The sequence below is a fragment of the Castor canadensis genome, chromosome 19, assembly GCF_047511655.1.
Source record: "Castor canadensis chromosome 19, mCasCan1.hap1v2, whole genome shotgun sequence".
In the NCBI taxonomy this organism is placed as follows: Eukaryota; Metazoa; Chordata; class Mammalia; order Rodentia; family Castoridae; genus Castor; species Castor canadensis.
The window spans coordinates 41,572,746-41,593,467 of NC_133404.1; the positions used below are offsets into that span (position 1 = coordinate 41,572,746).

The window sequence follows — 20,722 nt, forward strand, 5'->3', positions numbered from 1 at the left end:
ACGCCTTCAGAACGGGCGCTCAGCCGACTTCCGACCGGAACCGGAAGTTGTGGTTTCCAAGGTTACCAAAGCCGCTCCGCCAGGTAAGCGAAACTTCGGCTTTCATGCTGGGTTCCCGCCGCTGCTCTTGCGCCCCAGGACTCCGGATTGCAGTCTGGTCTCCAAGGGGGAGCATCTGAGGGGTTCAGGCCCCCGCATCTTCGGGGGTCCCGGGTACCGAGGAAACCCCATGGAGTCCGGGACTGTCTCCTCAGCACGCTAACCCTGCAGAGCCTTTGCTGGGAGGCTGCGGACGTCTGTCAGTTCCCAGCGAAAATCAAGCAAGAAGCACACTGTCCGCTCCCACCCAGGGAGCTGGGGACCCCCGCATCCTCAGTTCAATGGGGTGGGCACTCCAGTGCTTCTGTTTCCCTTGAGCTCCCCCAGCTCCAGGTCTGGTGATGAAGATGGTGGATTCGAGATAAGCCCATTCCTGCAGTGTGTTCCTAGCTCGAGAGCGGGGCAAAGGGCGGGGATTTTCTTTTAGGATTGTTGAACACTGAAAGAAGGTTATTACCCGAGGAAATCCTAAAAGCGGGGAGATGAGCAAAGTAGAGACAAAGTAGGCTGCTGGGAGCTTGGACTACTGAACATCCTTCTGTGGGACGTGAGCACGGAGCCCCACTCAGTCCGTAACACACAAGGGGCACCTCGGTAGCCACAAACCATGTCACCTATTTTTATAATCTTTATTGCCCGGATCAGGCTTGCTCCTAACCCTTGCAGGTCCGGGATAGGAGTGCACATGGAGACCCACGTACTATATGTTTGAGTGTGTATATATATATATAATATGTAATTATATATAATAATGTATATATTTTGGATTTGATCTCAGAGCCTTGATCTTGCTAGGCAGGCGCTCTACCACTTGAGTCTTGCCCCCTCATACTGCGATCCTCCTACCTTTGCCTCCCACATTGCTGGGATCACAGGCATGAAACACCATGCCTGCCTTGTTTATTGAGATGAGATCTTAGTAAGTTCTTGCAGGGTCTGGCTTGAAGACCATCCTCCTAATCTCCACCTCCTCAGTAACTGAGATTACAAATGTGAGCCACCAAGCTCAGCCACTGTTTAAATATTTAAAAGTTTTAAGTCAAGTAACAAAGTGTTCACTAAAATAGATTCTGTTCTCCTACTTTGACCTGTAAAATAACCTAGAAGACCAGACTCCCTTTTAGAATTCTTAGAATCCTTGTCAGACCTGGAAACATAGCTGGAATATGATAGTGTGGGGAGGGCCAGCCCCCAGTCTTTTTTCACTTCTCCTCCTCCCATTTCTGATTCCTACCTACATCCCTGAAAGGGGCCCTGCACACAGTACGTGGATATACCAAGCTACATCCAAGCTTTTTGGGGTTTTGTTTGTTTGTTTTGGTAGGACTGGGGTTTGAACTCAGGACCTCGCACTTGCTAGACAAGGGCTCTACCACTTGAGCCACACCCCCAGCTCTTTATACTTTTAGTTTTATTTTCAGGTAGGGTCTTGCATTTTTGCCCTTTCTGGTCTCAGACCTAGATCCTCTTACCTCCAACTCCAGCATAGCTGGAATTACAGGCATGCACCACCATGCCTGGCCCACTACATCCAAGTTCTGCTCATACCCCTGCAAACAGCCATGTCTTGGATATCTTTCAGATGTAATTGTGCTCACGTTAGCACCTTGCGCTACCTCCGGGAGAAATTAGAAAGGCTCATGCAGGTCCTGCCGCCATTTGGGCACTCACTTCTGGAGCTTCAGGTACCTCGAACACCTCTTGACTAGAAGAGGGAAAGTAGGCTTTGGGAGGTGTATCCTCTTGGCCCCCGGATTAAGTAACCTTTGCAGAGGGAAGTGTGCTTAAGAGTACCAGAAGCACTCCCTAAGAACATGGCCCAGAGAAAGGCAGTACTAGCAAGCAAGAAGAATTTATCGAGTGCTAGCCCAGTACCAGCCACTGTACTGAGCTCTAGGCCAAGGGTGATAGTAATATTGCAGGAAATTATGAGCTGAGATTCGAGTCTCTGAGGCAGATTAGCAGGAAACAATGCTTATTGTGCCGGCACAGACCCAGCGGACTCATGTCCAAAGGCTGAGCCCCGAGAACAAAGGGGTCTCACCTTACAGACCCTTGCAACCAGGTTACAGAAGCAAAGAGCAAGGCTCAACCCACATGTGGCTGCATGTGACTTTATTGGCTATTTCATTTTCCCAGTGCTATGTGACGTTCATGTTTCAATTCTTTACATTTTATCTCTTTGCTTTGCCATCCCCTCCCCCTGTCTCGTTGTCAGAACACAGCCTGTTTCTTTTCTGGCCTCACCTTTCTTGCTACAGTAAGGAACACAGCAATGGTAAGTGTATGCTAGGTAGTACAGACAACCACAGGTGCTTCTAAACAGGTCGGGAGCATCTGCTTTCTAGGCCTGAAGTTCTGCCTTTTCCACGAGATCACATAAGTTAACCATATAGTATGCAGCTTTTCTACCTGGCTCCTTTCACTTAGCATAATGCATTTGAGTTGCACTCACACTGTACGTATCAGTAGTTTGTAATTTTTATGGCTGAGAAGGATTACATAATTCAGAAGGATTTGTTTTCTTTCTTTTTGTTTTGTTTGAGCCCAGGCTGGCCGTGGACTCCATCTTCTGCCTCAGCTTCCTGAATGCTGGGATCATACTCATGCATCACAGTGCCTGGTTTAGGAAGGGCTTATTTTTGCGCACAATTTCAGAAGTTTCAGTCCGTCATGGCAGGGAGGGTGTAGGACAGCAGGCAGCTTACATCAGAGTGACCTTTTTCCATTGAAGCAGAGAATGTGCTAGAAGGCCTTTTCCTGTTTCTCCTTTGTTCCATCAGGACCCCAGCCTAAGAGATGGTGCGTCCCACATTCAGGGAGAAAGGGCCTTCCCCGTTAGCTATACAGACACCTATATGTGTGCTTTACTCACCTCCTAGGTGCTTCTCAATCCAGGCAAGTTGACCATCAAGGTTAACCATCATATATGGTATATTTAACTGCCAAAGTGGCTGTACTATTTTGTATTCCTATCGATGATGTGTAACAGTTTACCTGTGGGTCTGTTGGTAAACATTTGGGCTGTTTCCACTTTGGTGCTCCTACAAATGAAACAGTAATGCCATCGGTGAAGTGTGACACAGGAGATCCAGGTGTGGGGAGAGGTTGAGTTACAGAATGCTACATATAGTACAACGACTCTTTGTAAATTTGAATTAAGACTTCCTTTATGGCTGGGTGCCAGGTGCCGGTGGCACATGCCTGTAATCCTAGCTACTCAGGAGGCAGAGATCAGGAAGGTTGCAGTTCGAAGCCAGCCTCAGACAAATAGTTCGTGAGACCCTATGTCGAAAAAGCCCATCACAAAAAAGGGCTGGCAGAGTGGCTCAAGCTGTAAGAGTACTTGCTTAGCAAGCATGAGGCCTTGAGTTCAAACCCCAGTGCCGCCAAACAAACAAAAAAAACCTTCCTTCAGGAAATCCAGTAGTTCATACTGGTAATGGATACACACGTGTGTAAATGTTTCAGAGATGAGCTGGACAGATAGAGCTCAAACTCAATAGTGGTGGCCTGTGAAGAGTGGGGAAAGAAAGGGGCTGAGTGAGGGAGGGGGCCTCAACTTTTAATATAAACATTCATTTCTCTTAAAGACTACAATTAAATGAGTTAAATATTATGAAGATACTGACCAATTCTGGATTGTGGTATATGGGTATTTTGTCTTGTTTTTTGTGCTTTTGTATTCTTTAACTTTCTAAAAATTAATAAGCACGTGGGTGAAGATAGGAACTCTGCACCTGTAGAAATCTCATTATAATGGATTAATTCCCAGGTGCTAAAATTTTTATAGAAATAGTTCTAGAATTTTTATCCATGATGACTTGCTGTCTATGTAGTAGGAATATATCTATGAAGTAAATGAATTAAAATTAAAAACAATAGCATACTCCAAGAAAAATGCTTCCGTTACTGGTCGTGTGCAAGTCTGGGACATACATTCTCAGTTCCCTTATGTCGCACTTAGGAACGGAATGACTGGATGTCGTGGTAGGTCAGTGGAGATGCCATACACCTGTTGTTAAACATTCAGATTGTTTCCCATACCTGGCAGTTATAAACAGGGCTGCTATACACGTGAGTTTGCTCTTGCGTGAATATAGGTTTTCACACTCCTAGGGCAGACACCCAGGAGTGGGATTGCTGTGTGGTGTGGGAAGTCCTTTTCCTGAGTGGCTGCACTATGTTGTGAAAATCCCCTTGCTCTTGACCTTCACCAGTGCTTAGCCTTGTCAGTAGTTTTATTTTAACCAGTCTAGTAGGTAGTGCTAGTGAAAAATGGCTTACTGGGAAGTCTGGTACTTTGTTTCCAAACATTTTGGGGTTTTCTGTGTTTCTAAACCTCTTTCTGCTATTGGTTTCTAAAACAATTGTGTTGTGTTCAGAGAACATGGTTTTTATGACTTACATTCTTTTCAACTTATTCAGAGTTGGTTCCAGGCGTGATGGAGCTATGTGTGGTGGAGCCAGGTATAGTGGTACCCTGCTATAATCTCAGCACTGGGGTGGCTGAAGCAGGAGGATTTTGAGTCTGAGGCTAGCCAGAGCTACACAGTGGGACTCTGTCTCAAATTTTTTTTTTTTTTGGTTTATGACCATGGATAAAGTTTGCTATGGTAAATGTACATATGTGCTTGAAAAGAATTTGTAACCTGCTCTGCGTGGCATTGTGCTCTGAACTATCAATCAGCTTGTTAGTTGATTGTATTTACAGTTCAAGTTTTCTGCATCTTTACTCATTTTTTTGTCTAGGTGTTCTGTAAATTGAAAAAAGAATTTTGGATCTCAGCATCTAATAATTATGGATTTGTCTATTCTCAGAGAATCTCTGTCAGTTTTTGCTTGAAGTATTTTGAAGCTCTGTTACCAGGTGCATGAGCATTCAGGGCTGCTGTGCCCTCTGATGACTTGACACCTTATCACGATGAAATCAACGCATTTATCCTAGGTGATAGTCTTTGTCCTGGTCTGATTTGAATGCAGCTACTCTGGCTTTCTTTTGATGGTGTCAGCCTGGCATATCTATTTCTACCTTTTTAGTTTTGAACTCTAGCTGTCTTTATATTTGAAAGAATTTTAATACGCAGCACAGCACACGTTGATTCTTTCTCACCTAATATGACAATTTCTTTTCGTAATAAAAACATCGTATCTACTTAGAAGCATTCAGAGTGTCAACAAAACAGCTACAACTCTTTTTTTGCAATTACAGAGCGGTGTTTGGTTAGAGAGCAGTAATCTCTCTTGGTAACACCTTTCATGCAATGCACTACTAATGTTCAACATCGGCCTTGTCTTTGAAACATACGGAACGTGGTTGTAACTTTCTATCGCTAACTCTGATACATGAACCAATTCCAATTGGCTCCAACCATTTCATTTTTCTTGTTACTATTGTGGCTTATCTTTTCTTGCCTCTGCATGCCAGGTCATTTTTTTTTTTTTTACTGTATCCCAGACATTGTGAATTTCAACTCACTGTAGGCTGGATGTTCCTGGTTATTTTTGTATTCCTTGAGCTTTGTTTGGGGATGCAGTTAAGTCATGCAGAAACGGTTTGATATTTTAAACCCTAAGACTTGGTGCATGACACTAGGAGCATTTTTTCTTGGTCTCATTTTTCCACTACAGAGGCCATATTCTTCTGAGTACTCTTCCCAGAGTTTGTGAAGTATAGGATTTTCTGTATGGAGGGCAGAAACAGGCATTATTCCTGGCCCTTCGTGAGCTCATTACTATTCCCAGTAAGGAATTCTTTCCCCAGTCAGCTGGTCTCCTCCCCCATGCTCTGGAAACATCGAAATGTATTCCAGCCTGCAAGAAATGATAATGATGGCTACAGGGCCTTCACAGGATTTCTGGGGACCTCAGACACTCTCACCGTGCAAACCCTACACGTGCCTTCATATACTACGTGTCTTCAAGTGTATGCTGTGTTCCTCCGTAAATGCTTTTTAAAAAACTGTAACATTTGAAATCCTTTTCATCAGCATCTTGCACAGTTCCAAGTTTTCTGAAGTACAGATTACTTGTTCTCTTCTTGTAGATTTGGAGAAGCTACAAGACTGGCGCTGATGAGTTATAAATGTTTCCGCAGATGTTCACTTATTTTGACTTTGTAGGGATGTTAGCCAGTGTTTTTTCCATGCCTCAGACATTTCTGTAGACCCTTGAGAATACCATAGGCTCTGGCACTATGCCTACAGAATTCCTGGGTGGGCAGCAGTGGGAAAGAGAGAAGGGGACAAATTGAACAGCAGGAAATGGAATGCTTGAAAAGCATCTGATTGGAGGTGAGGGAGAAGGAGGAATCATGGCTCACAGCCCAGCTGGCTTCAGCAGAGCTATTCGAAGAGCCCTCAAGCCAGGGGAAGGTGTTCACTGGAGGAGAGATGGCGAATTCCATTTGGGACAGAAGGGCTACTAAGCTATCAGGAGGTGACCAACAGACAGGATGCCAAATTCCTTTCCTTCCACCACAACACACATCATCTTGGGTTGACTTGGAAGATACCTGTCTCTTCTGATAGCCTTGCTAATATGAAGGCCATGTCCTAGGAATGTGATAAATAGGGAAAGTTCCCGCCTCTGGAATAAATAGTCCCCATTGTGCTAGAGAAGGTTGGCGGGCTGCCTTCTTGTTTCTCTTTGTTCTCAAAGTGCTTTTGCTTACTTTGCTTCTCAGCCTCTCAGAGTTCCACAGAAGTTCCCAGTGCCACCTTCTGTGATGTCATCCTTCAAAGAAAGTTGGACTCCAAAGATGAGACTCCCTATATTTCTAAGAAAGGGACCGATGGAGATTCCGCCCCCAACAGAGAAAGACTGGTCTAAGGATGATGATGACGAGTGTGTCTTCCGTGACTTGGACCCGTGGCTGGATCCCCTGCCTCAGCCTTACCGACTGATAAACAAGCTGGTGAACCTTCTGTTTGACCGGTGTTGGGAAGTCATTGAAGAGAGGGAGGCATTGAGGGAAGATGAGAGAAGCCGGGTCAAGCCCACCATCTACCCTCCTGTTGCAGAAATCCCGGTATGGAGCCAATGGCTGACCAGGAGTCGCCTTCTCAGATGAGTGCTAATGAATGCAAACACCTGATCCAGGGAAGGAATTCCTTCCAGAAACCTTCGTTCAATAGGACAGGTGCATTTTTGAGAGATTGTAGGCAGGCTGCAGCTGACCGAAGAAGATCTGGTCATTGCCTGAGGAAACAGGGTGCTCTGGTTCATTGAAGATTATACTGAAGGCCTCCTTTTGAATTCAGTGCTGCTGTTAAACCTTTCTCTTAATGTATTAATATGACTTCTTGCTTGACAATGCCTCAGCTGTTAGTCTTCCCATGGTGCACTGGGTTAAGAAAGCACAGGCCCCATGGTCATGTGTAGTGTTGGGGGTGTACTTGACTACTTTGTTTTCTCTGGCCTCTTTCCCCTAAAAGTGAAATGCTGTGAATTTTTAACTCTAAAATTTAGATGAGCACTATTTTGGGATGACATACCAAGGAAGAACCCCAGGCCCTCTTTGAAAATTTAGCTTGTATTACTTGAAGACAGTGAGAGCTGAAAATAATTCTTTTTTCTTTGTTTTTGTTTTCCTAGCTCAACAAAGTACCCAACTGTATGGCTGTTTCCCAAGACTATCTGTTTATTGGCGGAACCAGGGGATTCTCAATCTACAATCTGTACACTAACCGGACATATGTTTGGGAGAAATTGAAGGTTGATGTCACTTCCATCTGGGCCACAGATTTAGGGAATGAAATACTTCTCACTCTTGTGGATGAAATGGGTATTTTTTCCTTCATCTTCCTTTTTAGCCCAATTTATAGGCACCTGTAAACTGTTACCTTCAATGTTACCTTCTTTTCGGGTATGAGTGGAGCCAGGCATGGAGAGTTCTCTGGTCTACAATGTAAGTGGGATGTGCCAGGCATTATTCTAACACTTCACATGTGTTAGTCCATTTTGTGCTTAAAACAGGCCTGGGGAAGTACAATTTATTGTCATCCCTGTTCAAAGGGACCTTGGAGACATAGAGGTTGAGTATCTCCCTTGAGGTAACATGGAAAATAAGTAGCACAGGCCAGCTGCAAACCAGACACTATAACCCCAGAGTCGACACCCTTCCAGCACTCAGCAGTCCTGCCACTCATGTAAACCAGAGCTTTCTTTACCCTGGGCCTGAGGATGGACCAGGCCTTCCTGGGGAGTACGGCGTAGAAAACTGTAGATAGTGCTCTGCTTAGATGAGCTGTAGCTAATAGTTGCCCCCAAAAGGCTGGGCTTCCTCTAGGCTGTCCATGTGTTTGAATGACATACCCTGCTGCCATGGATATGGGGCGCTTCCCTACTTTGTAAGAGATGAGAAAGCAAGTACCAGCATTGGCCGTGTGGCTATATGACATTGGGACAAGCAGAGCAGAATGTTCCTGCTCACCTTGAGTCATTGATGAAAAGCATGTATCTCTACACAACAGGCTCAGCTCCATCAACACAGCCACACTGATGTACTCTCTGGCAGGAACTTGAAAAGTCAAAACAAGAAGGAAAGAGACCAGAATAAGAGAAATGATGAAGTTCTGAGCCGGGGCAGGGCTGTCCAAATGAAAAGAAAATCCCTGTGTTATGTAGGATGTTACCATTAGGGGAAGTGAGATGAGAGATACAAGGGAGCTTTTGGTACTATCTTTGCAACTTCTCTATAAGTGTGAAATTAGCCAAAAATAAAAAAAACTCAAAAAAATGAAAAGAAGATGGGAAGATATAATGAGTGTTGAAATCCATGAATGGGGTGGGATAGAGGAGGACACACTAGGGTAGGGCAGAAAAACGACTCCTCCTTTCTGCCGTAGATAGCTGGGTGGTTGTGATACAATCCTTGATACCAATGGTAGAAGTTATTTCAGGTGCCTATGAGCTGACTGTGCATGGAGATGAGGCTCCTGGAGGACATCTGTGTGGGAACATTGACCCAGGAGTTTGGTCTAAAGAAAGGATAGGATTTTTCGTGCCCTGTTACACTAGGGCATGATAAGTTTAAGGGCAGACACCTCTTGTGTCCCTAGCATCTTTATTGACACAGTGCAGATATCTCATGCATCCTTATTAGGTGGACTTAGGCTTTTACCTGCAGTGGGCCAGATGCCTTTATGAGATAGCCATCCTGGGTGCAAAGGTAGGTGGGGAGACCAGGAGCAGTGCAGCATGTGCAGTGGCTCAGGATGGCAACTTCAGAGTCCCATAGAAAACCCCAGCTCTTCTTGGGCTCTCTTTTGTCTTATGTTTTCACTTATTGTTCTGTTTCAGGCATCGCTAGACTGTTTTACTTTTATAAGGACACTCTTTTCCTAATCAAAGCTATCAATGAAGTGGTGAGTTCCTGTTCTTTTATCTTTAGTCACTACAAATCTCATAATGCAAATCGCGTATTGTATATAAAGCTGTATTTATATATTATATATATAATATATATATAAATATATATTATATATATAAAATATAAATATACATTTATATGAATATGTAAAGCTGTAGCAAATCAGTTTTATTTTTAATACAGAGCAATGGTAACTGTCCTAGATTAGGAAGAAATAGATGCATCCTGGATCAGAGAGCCTCTTCCAAAATATCCAATTAAAAGATCCCCACCATCAGAGGTACGCGCTGAATACCTTGGATTTATTTACCCTGTTGTCAAGGGAGGAAAAGGACTAAGGAGCTACAGTCTAGATTTTTTTCTCTTGAGCAGAACCAACACATACAGTGAGTACTTAAAAGTTCTCAGATCTTCCCAGGCTGTTCCACATTGCTGCCCTTCTTACCATCTGTGCCTCTTAATTTTCTCCGTTCTTCAAGACCAGCGTCACATCTCCTTTCCTGAGTACGGTCCCTCAGATGCTCAAAGTCACTGATCTCTCCTCCTCTTCTGCCACTAAGGAGAGCGTAATTTCTATTACTGAGTTTTCTGAACTCTCTGCATTTATTGTATTGGTTGGTCTGACTGCTTCTTCTCCTGGATGTAAGTCCCTTCAGGCAGAGGAACTGTCTCATTCACCTTTGCATCCCTTGTTCCTAGCACATTGCCTGGTAATCTGTAGTCCTCAGGAAGTGTTTTCTGAATTGATAAATCCCCCAAAAGATAGATTTTTCTCCAGAGAGAATTTTTTATTGCAATTTCTCTTGTAAAAAAAAAAGGTACTTTCCATGGGCACCAAGGCAATTCAATGGGGAAAATATTTTTAACAGCTGATGCTAGATCACTGACTAGACAAACAAAAGGAAAAAGTGAACTTCAACTTACTGTGTACAGTATGTAAAAATTAATCAGGTGCTAATTTCTACAGCACATATACTAAAATCAGAATGAGAAGATTAGCAGGGCCTCTGCACAAGGATGGCACACAGATTCATGAAATGTTCCACATAACATTAAAAAATTAATTAGAGGGCTGGGGCCGTGGCTCAGGTGGTAGAGCACTTGTCTAGCGTGCATGAGACCCTGGGTTCAACCTCCAATACCACAAAAAAGGTTATAGACCTAAACATGAAACCTAAAATCATAATTATTCCTAACAAAAATGAAGGAAAATATTTTTGAAACTTTGGGGAGAACAAAAATTTCTGAGGACGTGAAAGCAGTAACCAAAAAGAAAAAACTTACTCCTCGTATTACATAAAGAGCAACTAAAATAAATCACATACCTATGTACAAAGCTCAAAGTTGTGAGGCTCCCGGAAGGAAACAGAGGAGGAACCCTTATGATCTCAAGGTAGGCAGATTTTTTTAGCTACAATACCAAAAGCCCAATTCATAAAAGATTGATAAATTGGACTTCATCAAAATGAAAACCTTCTGTTCTGCCAAAGATACTTTATAATAAAAAGAAAAGGCTGCAAATCACATTATTTGATGAGGGACTTGTATCTGGAATATATAAACAGCTTTCCATAGCATGCAGAAAGATGATTTAGATGACCCAAGCATTATATGCACATATGAATAATAAAAAAATAAAAATTAAAAAAAAAAAGATGATTTAGGAAGCTCTTACAAATTAAAAGAGACTGAAGGAGACATGAAACCATCAATCCTGAAAGGTGTTCATGACACAAGACATTTGCAGAAGCTGTAAAATAGACAAATTTGGTACTTTTTAGTAATTACTGTTAATATTTTAGGCTTTCTTTTTTTTTTTTTTTTTTTGGCTGCACTGGGGTTTGAACTCAGAGCCTCACACTTGCTAGGCAAATGCTCTACCACTTGAGCCACTCTGCCAGCCCAATATTTTAGGCTTTATTTAAATAAAAAGTCATTTATTAAGCTTAGGAAGTAATAAGATTTGGCATATGTTGAGAAATACATACATGGGGGTTCATTATGTTATTTTCTGTTGTATGTTTAAAATTTCTCTAACAGGTTGATACTAAAATATATAGATAAAATTTGGCTAGCGTAGTGCTCCACCCCTGTAAATCCCAGCTATTCAGGAGGCAAAAGCAGGAGGATCACAAGTTGAAGGCCATCCTGGGCAAAGTTAGGAAAAACGAAAAATGAAAACCAAAGGATTGGAGCCATGGCTCGAGCAGTAGAGCACTTATCTAGCAAGTTCAAAGCCTTGGGCTCAATCCCCAGTACAGAAAAATAAATAAGTGAACAGTTTAACTATTTCTCTTAATTAGGGAGCTTCTCAACATAACTAGTCCAGTCCCTTATTTTCCTAGTAGCCTTCAAGCTCCTTAAAGGTATGGCATAACCACACACACACAGCCTTTCTCAACCTGAGGTTTCATACTAGGCTGTCATCCAGCCTCACCGCAGTGTAGATGGAGCCAAACACCACACAGAGCTTATTTCAATTCATTTGAAGACTCAAGTGTCAGCACAGACTTTAGGTTGCAGACCTGACCAGGAGATCCAACAGCACGCCACAGATCACCAGGGAATGTCTAAAGCTTCCCCCCACATACACTTTTTTTGGTGGTACTGGGGTTTGAACTCAGGACCTTGTGCTTGCTAGGCAGGTGCTCTATCACTTGAGCCACTCTGCCAGCCCTGTTTTTTGTATTGGATTTTCTAAAGATAGGGTCTCACAAGCTATTTGCCTCAAGCTGGCTTCAAACTGTGATCCTCCTGATCTCTGCCTCCTGAGTACCTAAGATTATAGGCGTGAGCCTTTGGTGCCCACCTCTAAACCCTTTTGACAGGAAAGCACACTGTGCTTCGTCACCTTTCATCCAGTTGATTCCTGTGCAAAGACAGAAGGGTGAGGCATCTTTCATGTCCAAGCTTTCAAAGGACTTCCTGGGTGTGAACCACCAAGGCTGACACACGCCTTGGACCAGGCTGCACCCTCTCCATGTCATCTCTTTCCTTTTCAGGATGACAACAGCAAGCAAAGCATCTGTGTGAAGATAGAGGTTTCACAAGCTGGTGACTTCGCTGCCTTCCTCCTCCAAGGCAAGGCCACCCAAGGCTGGGAGGGAGGCTCAGGTTGGCATCGCTTCCAGATGGCCTCCCCAACAGTTTCTTCTTTAGAAGCAATTTGGTGGCTCAAGCGGTACAGTACCTGTCTAGCAAGCGTGAAGTCCTGAGTTCAAACCTGAAAACCACGCAAAAAATGATAATAATTTTAGATTTAGAGATTTGCAAAGACAGCACAGAATCCCACTATGCCCTTCCACCTGGCTTCCCTAACACCCACACTAACATGACAGTGGTACATTTGTGGAGATTAAGCCATTGACATTGTCATTAGCGAGTACTATTTTTAGCTAGTAACTGTGAACCACAGATTTTTCCCTGACTTCAACAGTTTTCCACTAACATCATTTTTTTTTGTTGTTCCATGGTTCAATCCAGTCTGCCATACTGTATTTTAGTCACATGTCCCCTTACTCTACTCTTACCTGTGGTGGCTTCTTAGTTGTCACATGCTTTCTTGATACTTCGCAAGAGACCCAGCCAGGTGTTTGGTGGAGCGTCAATTTCAGGTCGATGTGTTTCTCAGGATTCAACTGGGACTAGGATTTGGGGGAGGATAGCGCCAAGGTGAAGTTTTCTCATCTCACCCCCTCAAGGGCTGTGTGACAGCAGGGGGACTCAGACTGTGCTGATGTTGACCTCACTATTTGCCAGGTTCCTCCAGGCTGGCTCAAGTGATCCTCCTGCCTCAGCCTCCTGAGTGGCTGGGATTACAGCCGTGCACCACCATGCCTGGCTTTGTTTTGCCCTTTCTATACTGTATAAGGAGCAAGTCACTAGGGCCAAACCACACTTAGGGAGGTGATTTAGGCAGCTCTGGAGGCGGAAAACCAAAGAGTCTCAGACACATATTAAAGCTAGCACAGTAAATGAAAACCATTTTGGGGAGCTAGGGCTTGGGACAGCACAAAATTCCATGTCTTCCTAAAGGCATACCTGCCAATCTGAGCACCCACTATACCATCCTGCCTGCTGCAGTTACTACTAAGTTTACAGAACACATTTAACTCAAACGTTCCCCATTTGCTGTTTTCAGTTTTAAGTATTTACACATATGGTGTATGGACTGCTATTTATACTTTTCCCCAAAGGGCCCTCGGATGTTAGATGCTTGATGAAGTTACAAGTTTTGTAATGCTTTATGTATCAAAGGAAACGTTTATATCATCTGTGTTCGTTTCCTGGGGCTGCCATAACACAGTGCCACTAATCGGGTGGCTTAAAACAACACACACTTCTTTCTTGTGGTTCTGGGGTCAGAGTGTGCGGTTAACCTGTCCAAATGGTCACGTTTTTAAGGAAGCAGTTAGGCAGGTTCTCCACCATGGGAAAGCCAGGTTTCCCAGTGTGGTGGGTGTTCAGTACAGAAGCCGAGACTATTCTGTGACAAGATAAAAGCCCACACTCACCCCACATGTTGTCACCTCCTCAAATATCGGTCAGAACCTTCAAGACCTTCCCCACTTCTGACTGCAGTTCTTCCTCTGCTGTAGCCCTCTGCTACTGCTCCTATATGTGCCAGCTTCCTTCACAGACAGGTGTCATTCCAGGGCAAAATGTCAATAGCAGTTACTGTTTGCAACCCAGAAAGCAGGCAGAGCAGAGGTGTGGTCAAAAGCCATGTTGTCTCAGTGCTGTGAGTGTGAGAAGCCCCGGATGATGGTGGCTTGAGGGGCCAGCTCCACAGGAAAGTTATTTCTGGAGAAGGCCTTGTGAAAACCATTGCAAAATTATGTGTTCCTTCCATTGACCTGCATTATGGTCCTCGGGTGCCCACTGCAGAGGGGCGTCCCTCGGCCAGCAGTTCTGAGAAGTCAGGCCTTCCCTTGGCCACACCTCCGCCTTCCTGCAGTTACTCAGTAGTCGTTCTCCCAACACAGGAGCTGCAGATGTGTGGCTGGAGGTGTATAAATTGCCCAAGGATTCTTGGCTCAAGGAAGTGGAGCACCCCCAACTCACTCTAAATTCAAAGAAAAAAGTCAGACTGCTGCAGCAGGTAGGGAACAGCCCCGTGTCCGACCGATGGTTTTCCCCACCTGTGATGCACATCTCGTCAAGCCCTGATTGGAAGCTCCAGACCAGTGAGGCCTCTGGAGTCTGTTGTCTTTGGATAAAATGACTATTAAAAATAGAGATGGCCTGAGTAGCCAGAAGCTCAGTGTCTCTCTTGTCTGGGAGTTTCCTCTTCTGCGACCCCTCCCAGACAGTTGTTTGGAAGGAGGCTCTCTTTTTCTACTCCTACCACATAGGTAATTTTTTTTCCTTCTGGACTGAAATAATCCTTTCATGCCTTGAATTCCATGAAATTCCCCAGACTTTGGTATATGGAAGTATTCTCCATACATAGAAATATACATATTCTCTATGTAATTCTTTTGTGTATGTGTGGGACTGGGGTTTGAGCTTAGGACTTTGAATTTGCAAAGCAGGTGCTCTACCTCTTGAGGCTGTCTGTGCTCTTCTTAGAAGGTAGGCAGGGGTAGGAGCTCTACCATTTCAATTTAATTGTATGATGCCTGAGCCTCACGCTGTGCCTTTAAGATCTAATTCCTTTTTGGGTGCTGGTGGCTCATGCCTGTAATCCCTGTTACTTGGGAGGTTAAGATTGGAAGGACTGTGGTTTGAGACCAGTCTGGGCAAATAGTTGGAGAGAGCCCATCTCCAAAATAGCCAGAGCAAAATAGACTGGAAGTGTGGCCCAAGTGCCTGCTTTGCAAGTATGGACCCCAGTCCTGCAAAAAAAAAAAAATCCTGTAGGCAGGCAGGGACCGCCCAAGTACTGGTCATCCATGTCTGTGCATGAATTCACTTCTCACAGGAGGAGTGGGGGCAGGGAGAAAGCATCTCAGAAGTACAAAACTGGGGAGCACATGTCAGACCTATCATGAACCAGTTTCTCGTTTTTCTTCTCAGAGCACTCTTGATCCTGCCAACACGGATAGTTCAGAAGCGGTAAGAAACTTCAAAGAAAATCTCCAGAGAGATGTAAGGTGCCCATAAAGATGCTTGTTCTTACTTGAACATGCACCAAATATACTATAAAATGTCCCACAGTGTCACTATTCTTTGTGACTTCATCTCATGACTCACGTCCACTGAAGATAGCCTCCTGTCCTTGATGTAATTGACCCAAGTCATTTGTCCAGAGGTGGCTTTACCACCTCAGTTAAGGGAGCTGAAATTTCAGGGCCCTCACTTACATGGCGCCTTCCACGGCTCTGAGCGGGGCCTAGCCATGTGCTCATGCTGGCCTTGTCGTATTCTTGCAAAATTTGCAAAAATAAAATGTGTTAGTCCCAGTCACTAAAGACCACTGTCTCTTCCCCTGCACAGGTTCGCATGTTTTGGGTGGTACTCAGTTGTCACGGGCATTTTTGTGTTCATAGTTTTAGGTTGTTTTTTTAAAGAGGGCCCCATGAAAGCTGAATGTGATCCAGCAAGGCCTGGGCTTCCCTGACCCTCTGAGCAGGGAGCACACTGTTTCCTGAGGCCTCGCTCTCTGTGACTTGGAATCTAGAGCCCGTCCTTTTCTCCCTTCTTAAGTCACTCTGTGTTTTAAACGACACAAATAACAGAAGACTTCGCCACCCTTGGAAGAGTCAGGCAATTCAGATAAACAGAGCTCACAACCATATTAGCTCAGTGTGGGTGATTTCTAGATCTATACTGTGCAGTTATATTATAATTTATATTGTAACATATTTTAATTGTGGGTTGGTTTTTTTTATACTGGGACTTGAACTCAGGGCCTACACCCTGAGCCACTCCACCAGCCCTTTTTTGTGATGGGTTTTTTTCAATGTAGGGTCTTGTGAACTATTTGCCCTGGCTGGCTTTGAACTACAATCCTCCTGATCTCTGCCTCCTGAGTAGCTGGGATTACAGGTGTGAGCCACGGCGCCAGGCTATTTTAATTGTTTATTTTGAAAAAAATGCAGTTTTGGCCTATGGGATTTTTTTCTACATAAGTGGCAATGTAATATATATATATATATAACTAATTTTTGGCCTGGTTTTCTGTCAAACAACCCTGCCTGTTCTTTTGGCCTGCTGTGTGCCACCCCACTCCATATCACAGATAAGCCACACTTCCCAAAGCTGTCAGGCTCAATTTGGAGCTTTTACACAAAGCATGAAAACCTTTGTGTAGTTTTCTTTGCATCCCAAGGAGTGCCTCCCAAGGGTATGCGTGTTTTTAGTTTTACTATTTTAAATATAATTTTAAATTAAAAATTCAAAATATTAAATAAATTTAAATGTAATTTTAAATTTAAAATACTAAAAATATTTTAATATAATTTATGTAATCTTATATAAATGGCCTGAAATTTTACTATTAATCATTTCCCCACAGCTATTATTTAATTTTTTTCAAAGCTACAAAATGACCTCTCATCTTTCTCTTTCTCTCTCTCTCCCTCCCTCCCTCTCTCGTGCTGGGATTTGAACTCAGGGCCTGTGCATGCTGGGCAGACGCTGTACTACTTGAGCCGCTCCACCAGCCCCTTTCACTTTACTTATTCTCTGGATAGGCTCTTGCTCTTATTCCCAGGCCAGGCTGGATCTTCCATCCTCCTATTTACACCTCCTGCCTAGCTGGGATGACACCACCATGCCCGGCTTATTGGTTAGATTATGTCTCTCTAACTTTTTGTCCAAGCTGGCCTTGAACCATGATCTTCCTGATCTCTGCCTCCCGAGGAGCTGGGATTACAGGTGTGAGCCACCGCACCCAGCTTTTTTTTTTACACTCCACACAAGCTCTCTACCATTGAGCTACATCCCTGGCCCAATCTTGGGCCATTCTTGGATAGTTTTTATCTGATCACGACTCATTTAATTATAATATCAATTTGCCTTACTAATACTAAAATCCTTAATAAAGTGTTAACAAAGCAAATTGATCATTCTGTGTTCACTGACAGTTCTATGTTCATGAGTGACTCCAACTTTAAACACGAGATTGGCCTAGGTTTAGTCTTTGTGTGGATGGTTTTCTGGTCAGCTTTTGGTGTCGCACGGTAAGGATGATTGCACCTCCTGTAGGTCTGAATAAGCCTGAGGTCTTTCTAGGCAGTAGATTTTGTGCTACTTTTTCAGTTTCCACTGTGGTGATCAGTCCATCATTTTTTACTATTTTGATCCAATTTCAGTCATACTTCATTTAATTTAGACATTAGAATTCATGAGGACACGTGTGTACGTGTTTTCCCTGTCACATAAAGATAAAACACCACCTGTCTCTCACGTTAGCTCCCTTTCTTGCTCCTAATCTTTCTCCCAATGTTATTTATTTGTGTCCTTTTCAAACTTATTTTTCTTTTGGAGGTGTTAGAGATGATCTTTCTTTAAGTGGTTTCTAATTTAATTCCCTTGTGATCGGAGAACATCCATCATGTAACTTGAATCTTGAAGTTAATCAAGATTTGTTTTATGCCCAGAATACAGTTTATCTTGGTAATTGTGCTAGGAAAGAAAGTGTACTCTGCTGTCGTCGGTCCCCTCAGTCAGGTCTTCTGTGTCCTCGCTGCTACGTTCTCACTCTGTTTACACATACTATCCCTTATTGAGGAGAGTCTCTAAGGTTATAGACAGGTCTGTTTCTTCCACATCTGTGAAGTTTTGCTTTGTGTACTTTTAGCTCTGTTATTAGATGTATAAAAATTTGGAATGTTACATTTTCTGACGATCTTATCACTATGTACTGACCATTTGGTTCCTGGTAATTTCCTTTGTTCTGACTGAACTCTTTCTAAATCATTTTTTAGTCTAGCCACTCTGGCTTTTCTTTTGATTAGTTTTATTTATTTATTTTTTTTCATTTTTCTTTTATTATTCATATGTGCATACAAGGCTTGGTTTATTTCTCCCCCCTGCCCCCACCCCCTCCCTTACCACCCAGTCCGCCCCCTCCCGCTCCCCCCCTCAATACCCAGCAGAAACTATTTTGCCCTTATCTCTAATTTTGTTGTAGAGAGAGTATAAGCAATAATAGGAAGGAACAAGGGGTTTTGCTGGTTGAGATAAGGATAGCTATACAGGGCATTGACTCACATTGATTTCCTGTGCGTGGGTGTTACCTTCTAGGTTAATTCTTTTTGATCTAACCTTTTCTCTAGTTCCTGGTCCCCTTTTCCTATTGGCCTCAGTTGCTTTAAGGTATCTGCTTTAGTTTCTCTGCATTAAGGGCAACAAATGCTAGCTAGTTTTTTAGGTGTCTTACCTATCCTCACCCCTCCCTTGTGTGCTCTCGCTTTTATTTTTTGATTAGTTTTAGTAAGCTATATCACTTTGATACTTTTAACATATTTGTTTCTTTATATTTAAACTGAGCTTCATGGGTTTTTTTTCCCTTTTGAGATAGGGACTGGCCTTAAACTTGTGATCCTACTGCCTCAGCCTCCCAAGTGCTGGGATTACAGGCATGCACCACCATGACCAGTGTAAACTGAGTTTCTTTTTGACAGCATATAATTGGGTTTTGTCTTTTTATGCAATCTGATCTTCTCTGCCTTTTTTACTGGAATATTTAGACCACATAGGTGTAGTGTGTTCACTAGTATGTTTTGGTTTAAATCTACCACCTTGCTGTTTACTTTCTGTTTGTGACATCTGGTTTTTATTTTCATCTCCCCCTTTTTCTGCACAGACTTCTTTTAGAATGGATATCTTTACGGTTTCCATAGCACTGCTTTGCTGGCTTATGTCTGTGTCTTTTCCTTATTTTAGGAAGTGAACATTTCCTTTAGAGGTGATGTTAAGCTGACTCTCCCCATCTTCATCATGAAGATCAAGCCTCCGAAGCCCATAACAGGTGCGTGCAGCTCAGCTCTAAGTTATACCCACCTCTCTTTCCTTTGCCATTGATTTCTCTGTTTTTTCCTTCCTAACCTTTCTCCATATTTCTTATTTTTCCCATTTATTAGCAGCAATATCTGATTAAAATTATCATTCTTTCTTTTTTGTGGTACTGGGATTTGAACTCAGGGCCTTGGGCCTAAGAGGCAAGCACTCTACTACTTGAGTCATGCCCTCAGCATAAATGCATGGTTCTAAAGAGGGAATTTTTAAAAACTCACAACTGCAGGACCTAAAAACAAAAGAAAATATAAATATTGTGTTGTAAGGATGCAACGAGCAGCATTGGAAATGAAGAGCGAGGCATGGTTTCTGAGGCTAGGTGGGGTTCACTCATGCTTACATTTCTGAATCATTCATTATCGGTGTTTGCTAAGTGCCCATATTCCACCAACCACGGAGATGAGAAAGATATGCCTCCTGCTCTCCAGAAGCTGAAGGTCTACCAGAGGAGAAGGAAGGAAGCCACCATAGGAGGAAGTGACAAGTCCAGTAATGGGAACACAGGACCATGGAAACAGGGAAAGGAGTGACTAAGTCTGCCCAGAGAGGCGACAAAGACTTCATTAGAAAAGAGACATTCAGGCAGGGTTTTGAAGAGTGAGTAGGAGTTGGTCAAGAGGAGCAAAGGGGTTGAATTATAGGCTGGGAGTACGGAATATCTCAGCCTCACACGAAAGTGTTCACTGTAACATTTTTTACAGAGGTACCAGGTTGTTTAGAAAGATCTGATATGCAAAGGAATACTTTGCAACCATTAAAAAACAAAGGGAAATGCAAAGAGCCAAGAACAACCAATTCACTTTTATAAAGGAGTATGGTGCAGGACTTGCTATGTCAAGATTGAATGCAGGCCAGGTAGGGTGGTTCATGCCTGTAATCCCAGCTACTTGGGTGATGGAGGTAGAAGGGTCATGGTCAGCCTGAGCAAAAGGGCTGGAGGCTCAAGTGGTAGAGCGCTTACCCAGCAATCATGAGGCCGTGAGTTCAATCCCCAATTCCGCCAAAAAAAGTATTTAATATAAAGTGACAGTAATAAAGAAAATATGAGTGAATAAAACCATAGATGAACTATAGATAAGTAAAAATAGTAGACAGAAAGATAGCTGAATGAAACAGGTGGAAAGGCCTGAACATAAATAAACAGCCCAGGCATGGAAGGACACTGTGGAGTGATGGAGGTGGCACTGGCAAGAGGTGGAGGAAGGACAGTCTTCTCAGCAAATGGTGCCTGTGTCCAGACAGGGACAAAACTCGAGCCCCACCTCACACCACACACAAAGCTGA

The 20,722-nt window shown here is 43.3% G+C and overlaps 1 protein-coding gene and 1 pseudogene across 1 annotated transcript in view; both read left to right on the forward strand.

Moving 5' to 3' along the window:
• The first annotated feature begins 1 nt into the window (after nt 1).
• The window catches only part of Wdr93 (WD repeat domain 93), a 40,060-nt gene continuing 19,339 nt past the window's right edge, over nt 2-20,722 (forward strand). Inside the window, exons 1-8 of the mRNA XM_074062159.1 lie at nt 2-83; nt 6,785-7,129; nt 7,696-7,885; nt 9,403-9,467; nt 12,475-12,586; nt 14,458-14,573; nt 15,491-15,529; nt 19,307-19,391. Coding sequence (XP_073918260.1) covers nt 6,827-7,129; nt 7,696-7,885; nt 9,403-9,467; nt 12,475-12,586; nt 14,458-14,573; nt 15,491-15,529; nt 19,307-19,391 — 910 coding nt within the window. The 5' untranslated portion in view covers nt 2-83; nt 6,785-6,826. The remainder of the gene's footprint in view (nt 84-6,784; nt 7,130-7,695; nt 7,886-9,402; nt 9,468-12,474; nt 12,587-14,457; nt 14,574-15,490; nt 15,530-19,306; nt 19,392-20,722) is intronic.
• On the forward strand, nt 10,424-10,524 carry LOC141419379 (U6 spliceosomal RNA; annotated as a pseudogene).